The sequence below is a fragment of the Enhydra lutris genome, unplaced genomic scaffold, assembly GCF_002288905.1.
Source record: "Enhydra lutris kenyoni isolate GAN:26980312 unplaced genomic scaffold, ASM228890v2 scaffoldscaffold123, whole genome shotgun sequence".
Taxonomy (NCBI): domain Eukaryota; kingdom Metazoa; phylum Chordata; class Mammalia; order Carnivora; family Mustelidae; genus Enhydra; species Enhydra lutris.
In genome coordinates this window covers 618,309-624,674 of record NW_019154207.1, presented here as the reverse complement: position 1 = coordinate 624,674, position 6,366 = coordinate 618,309, and the positions used below count along the sequence as shown (strand labels likewise).

Sequence of the window (6,366 nt, the reverse complement as noted above, 5' to 3'; positions counted from 1 at the left end):
TCACCCCTTTCATTTTATTTCATATATTCTCCATACCACTTTTTAATGATATATTATTTTCTCAAGAATAATATGTGTAATGTGACCAAGAAAGAAGAAGCTTTGCAAAAGCTGCAGTATAACATGGGGGGCCAGGCATAACATAAGGGCTTGGCTTGGGTACATCGTTTCCCTGGTGCTGGCCTTTTTTTTTTTTTTTTTTTTTTTTTTTTTAATAACAACTCTCAGATAGATGTAGGGTTTAGTGAGATCCCATCTGGGAAAGTATATATGATAAAATGTCATATAACGAAAAGCTCACATACAATTAAGTGCATGTAAAATGGTGAAATGTGAATAAGTTCCATGGATGATATCAATGTTATTTTTCTGTTTGTGATATTGTACTGTAGTTACACAAGTTACCATTGAGGGAAAATGGGTAAAATGAGATAACTCATTTTATAAGATAAAATAACTCACTCTTGTTGTTTCTTAAAACAACACGTAAATCTAAAATTGTATATATATATGTGTGTGTGTGTGTGTGTACACACATTTGCGTGTACACACACACACACACACACACACACACATATGGTTTTTCTTGTCTAGGGAACTAAGAAAGCTCACTTACTTGAAACCTTGCTATGTGCCAGGCACTAGGCAGGTGGCTCTAGGATAAAAATACTTGATTTTTCCTTGATAGAAGGGTTACATGTTACATGTTGACCTGGTATCCTTTGTAGTTTAACAATTGTCCAATATCTTCATTTAAACCATGTATTATTATTACTAATATCTACATTATATACATTAAAGTAAGCCAGAATGGGTTTAGAAGACGTTGTTTACTTGAATTAGTTTTCTAGGTCCACTGTTACAAATAAACATAAACTTGAAAACTTAAGACAATACTTATTGATTCTTTTCAAAGAGTGTTCCATTAAGTCCAATCAAAGTGCAATCAAAACTGTTGGAGGTTTCTAGGAGAGGCTTCCCTTCCAGAGGCTCTAGGTAAAATCCATTTTTTCTTGCCTTTTCCAGTTTCTATAACTACATTCCTTGGATCTTTTCTCCTTCCTCCATCTTCAAGGCCAGCAGCTTAGCATCTTACTTCAGTTGTCACATTGTCTCTTTCCCTCATAGAAAGGTCACTTGTAATTGTATCTATAGCCCAACTGGATAATCCAGGATACTCTCCCATCTCAAAATTCTTAATTTAATCACACTTGAAATGTTTCGTTCCCAATTCAACATAATTAACATAACAATTTCAAGGAAAACCTGCAGGGTTGTGACTGTTAAAATGAAGTAAACTCATGCAGGAACAGCTGCAGAGCTAGCTCCTTTTTGTTTAAAATTGTAGTGAGAAAAACATTTGATGCTGTTACCTCTACTGGTTACATGTGATTAAGTAGTTGGGCCATGACCCATGCCAAGGACACTCAAAGTGCACGAGCATACCAGGCCATCAGACATAAGATCAGAGGAAAACATGGCAAACTATAGGTTTAAGTGTATGTGACATGAAGTAAAGGCTGAGCTGTCCTGCTGTGGACCATGAAAATTATTGGTACGGTGGTTATGTCATTTATTGTACTGTGTAAATCTACATTTATTTTATTGTTGGGATGATTCTTTAATTTTTCAATAAGAAATGAAAGCGCATATTGAATGGGTAATTCAATAACAAATTTCATTTTCTTAAGAAAGTTGGTGATAAACATTTATTGAACTTGCACGAAACGTTTGATGACATTTGCTATGCACTAAGGGAACTGTAATGACACTACTGACCTCATGAAAACCCAAATCTACAGACCTGCTGAAAAAAAAATTTGCATCTACTTCAGAAGGAAGTAGGTTAATTAGTACATACAGATGTAGTTGTGTTGACTTCTCATTGTATGAACACAACTTCTAATTTATATCAAATTATTTTTCTTCTAATTTAATTGCACAAATCTTGAATTCTAAGTTTTTGTGTGCATGTTTAAAGAGGAATGATAGCTGATAATATGTTGGCTCTATTAACAAAAGAACTCAGGATACAATTATTGATGATAGTTTATTCATTTATTTTTATCGATGAAAATTTAAAACCAGTATCATAAATGATTAAAACAGAAAACCTATTAATACCAACAGTGTTTTGATATTACTTAATCAAATTTATGGAATAATAACAATAATGATCAAATGCTTTTGAGGTTCATATTCATGAAAGGGAAACATCAAGCCTTGTTATGGATGACATTGTGAATTCAGTCAGAAATTCAACACTGAGGATAAGATTTTTGTTATATGGTGATAATGTGAATATACATTTTGGTAGAGCAAAACATTATAGAAGATCAATGTTTTGCTAAATTAAGAAATAACTAGCAGACACATAGTTAGAATTGATTGAGTCACACACATAATTCATAACTGCTTAAACAAGATGTGGCATTTTGCAAATCAAAACAGAAATGGAAGGGGAGGTGAACCATGAGAGACTATGGACTCTGAAAAACAATCTGAGGGGTTTGAAGCGGCGGGTGGTGGGAGGTTGGGGGAACCAGGTGGTGGGTATTAGAGAGCGCACGGATTGCATGGAGCACTGGGTGTGGTGCAAAAACAAGGAATACTGTTATGCTGAAAATAAAAAAAAAAAGAAATGGAAGTTTCCCATATTTACACATAAAAACACTCATGCACACATATACTCTGTGTGTGAGAGCGAGAATACACAGTAGAAGCTACAATATTGGCAATTTTTTAGTTCTCTGGTTGGGTGATGGTTTCACAAATGTGAAAGAGGAAAAGGGACAAACATGGGTTACTAATAAGAGTGTCGTGAACCAAGGGTTATGATGCATCTATGCTTCTGTGGTGCATTAAAAAAAATGTCTTAATGCTTCCCTTTTTTCTTTTTCACTGTCTGACATTCTACATGAGAACCGGTCCAATATTGGAGCGCAAGTTTCAAGTGTGAAGAGAAGTGAACAGAGAAGGTGAGAAGGAAGTAGCAGAAAAAAGGTTGGGGTGTAAGGATTTTTAGGTCCCTCAGGGACATTCAAGCAGTGGTATCCAATAGACAGTTGGCAAAGAGGGTCTGGGGCTAAGGGGAGGGAACAGCCTGGAGATGGAGCTTTGAGAATCATCTGTGCTTGGGGGAAATGAACAGAAATCATTCAGGGAGAGAGAACATGGGTACAGAGAAGAGGTCCAGGAACACAGCTGCTCAAGGTGGCAGTGCCGCTTCCTGGCGGTACTACTGTCTGGGCTCTGGAGTCAGGCAGAGCGGGTCTTGAAAGCAGCCTGTGGGACTCAGGTGTTGAGCGCTCCTGGCAAAGTCGGGTACCGTCCCTGTGATCAGCGGTCACACCTGGCAATGACGTATATCGCAGAGGGATGCAGTGCGAGGGCCTGAGATGCGCCAGGTAAAGCACCTGCGGTCTGGAAGCCTCCAGGCTCCTGCTCTCTCCTTGATTCCCCCTTTGCCACGCCGCCCCCCACCGTGTGTGGTTGCTTGGTGCCTTGGGGATGGGGGTAAGGGGGGCGGGGTGGGGGACCGAGCTCGGTGACGCGGCGCTCACGTGACTGGCTGGGCGCCGACGTGGGCAGCAGCCCCCGCGCCCGCCCGTTCGCCGGCCCTGCGGTCGCGTCCCTGCGCCCTCCGCTCCCGTCGCCCGCGCGGAACCAGCTCCCTGAGCTGCCCGGGCGGCGGGCGAGGGGTGAGCGGGCTTCGGCGAGCCCGAGGAGGCGCAGGCCTGCCCCGGGCCCCGCAGGTCAGTGTGAAGGTGGGCGCTGCCGGCGGCCCCGGTCAGAGGTGGAGGTGGATGGGAGTAGGATCCCGGAGCAGCGCGGAGTGGGATGGGGGTCCAGGAGGTCGGTGAGGAGGGGGGATGCAGCGTGGACGTGGGCAGGTGGGGAGGGAGCACCCCACCGCCGCCTCCTCGACGCCCCTCCTCCGCGCCCTCCATCCATTTTTGGACCTGAAATGCGGGGAGGTGCCCCCGCAGTGCGACAGTGAAATGTAGACATATTCTAGAAATAACCCTCTCTCACACTCTGTACCTAACAGGAAATACTGACCTCCGCGGAAAAGGGGAGAGGGTGGGCGGCATGCCTGCAGCGGAGGAGGACACAGACACCCAAACCATTTGGAAAGTTTGGAGTCTGAGGCCTGAAAAGTAATGTAGGCTGGGATTCCGAGGAGGTAGGGACGGAAAACGTTGTATGAGGAGGGCCCAGATTCAGCAAAGAAACCTTAGTAGGCTGAGTGCACAGGCCCTGTCCTTGTCATTGTCTGCACGTCTGGTGTCTGTCCCCAGTCTAGAAGGAAGAACCTGTCCAGAATCCCCACAGGACAGTGAAGGGGGGGAGGGGCAATGGACAGTGGTGGGGAGTGTAGAGGGTATAGCTTGGCCAGAATTTGATGTCCCCATTGCCACCACATATATTGCACACACCCAGCCACGCTGAAGGATGGTATAGAAGGTGGTAGGGCCTGCCGAGGAAATGGTTGGGAGGAATAGTGGGGTAAATAGTATACAGACGACACTTTGGAGGGCTGGGATTCAGAAAAGGGACCAGAGTCTTTGTGTATCCACTGAAGGCCCAGCCCACCTCTCCTGTCTGTCTGCAGTTCTGTGTGTTTGTTGTCTGCCCTCTACAAGGCTAGAAAAGGAAGAGATACCTGTTCTGAATTTCTGCAGGTCAGTGAAGGAAGGGGGTGTCTGGACAGGGACTTAGAGTGGTGGGGAGTGTGGACTGTTACAGCATGGGCAGAATCTGGAGCCCCACTACCCATCTCCCAGCAGCTTTACACTTTACCACGCTGAGCAAACAAAGAGAAAATGGCAGGACCTGACAGAGAAATGGTTGGCTCACCTGTGTGAGAGGAATGGTGGGAGGAGTGTGGCTGAAGACACACTTGAAGGACCAGGCCAACTTAAGGGATCTCAGACAAGGGGAGGTATGTAAATACTTCCCAGACATGCATTCCATCCCCAAGCCCTGAGTTTCCCTTGTCTGCTCTTCCTCGGTCTCCCAGGACAGGAAAATGAGGGGAATCTCAACATGGAAAAACTCTGCAATGGAAATGAAGGAATGCCTGAGAAACAAGGGAAGACGGAATACAAAGAACAGCCACAGGATGTGGGAAGGCCAGAATTAGCTTGTACTCTGGAAGACAAGGAAAAGTTAGAAAACAAGGGAAAGACAGAAAATGAGGAAATACTGAAGGACAAGGAAAGGCCAGGGAGTGTGGAAAAGCCCAAAGAGGGAAAGCCAGAGAACCTGGAAAATCCAAAAGAAGAAGGAAAACCCACGAGTGAGGGGAAGCCAGAGAGCAAGGGACAGCCAAAAGAAGGAGGAGCAGGGATCGAGGGAGAACCAAAAGAAATAAAATCAGAGAGTGAGAAAAAAAATCAGAGCCAATGAAAAGAGGGAAAGCCAGAGAGCCAGGAAAAGCCAAAAGAAGAAGAAAAGTCAGCCAGGGAACCAAAGGCTGTGGGAAAGCACCAGCTGGGAATGATGTACCCAGGCAGGCCAAAAGAAAAACCAGCATGGGGCTGGCTCAGTGTCTCAAGGAATATGAGGAGGCCATACACAATATGCATTTGAACAATGAGGAGATGATAAGAGAATTTGATGAGATGGGCAGGGTGGAGGATTAGGTGAAGGAAACCAGACAAATTGGGGGGGTGGTGGTTTTGAGGACACAAAAAAGTTTACAGGACCCTTTCCACCCTGGGGCCAAGAGAACTCAGGGGTGGATGCAGAGCCCCACAGAGGGACTTTGAAGACATTCCTTTTGTGTAGTGTCCCTGGCAAGCATTTGCCAGGTCCTGTGCCTTAACCTTATGCTAATAATTTGCTTTAGCTGTCACTCTCATTATCAGCAGCCTTTTGAGCCAACTAGAACACTCTATCAGTAGGGGTTTCCACCCATGTGCTTTGCAAAGTCATTTTAATTCTTGAAAAATAAAGTAGCTTATAATATCATCTACAGAATCAGTCCACCTTTGTAGAAAACATAAGTTTATATAGTACATCTATGCACAGGAAAAATAGAAACTTTTGTTCACCAAAAGGTTAACAGTGGTTCTCTGAATTATAAGACTGTTGGTGACTTATTTTCTTTGTTTTGTTTCTACTCATATTTTTTCCCTAAAGAACATAGACTACTTTTCTCATAAAGAAATACTAAAATATAAAAAGAAAAATAATACACAAAAGAAATACAAATATCTGTTCAGTGAGTTTATGAAGGCAACGGAGACACTTAAATTTCTTATCAGAACTTAAAACGATGTGTAAAGCTCACATTCATTATCTCTAGGACTCATATTTAGGGGAATCAACCTGGCAGTTACTACAGACCCATTGCTGTAA

General features: G+C 43.7%; 1 protein-coding gene across 1 annotated transcript; it reads left to right on the top strand.

Moving 5' to 3' along the window:
• The first annotated feature begins 5,049 nt into the window (after positions 1-5,049).
• On the top strand, positions 5,050-5,793 carry LOC111139884 (transcription elongation factor A like 2). Its single transcript, XM_022492307.1, is given in 3 exon segments — positions 5,050-5,435; positions 5,471-5,722; positions 5,724-5,793. Coding segments are annotated over 3 exon segments (708 nt in total).
• The last annotated feature ends 573 nt before the right edge of the window (positions 5,794-6,366 follow it).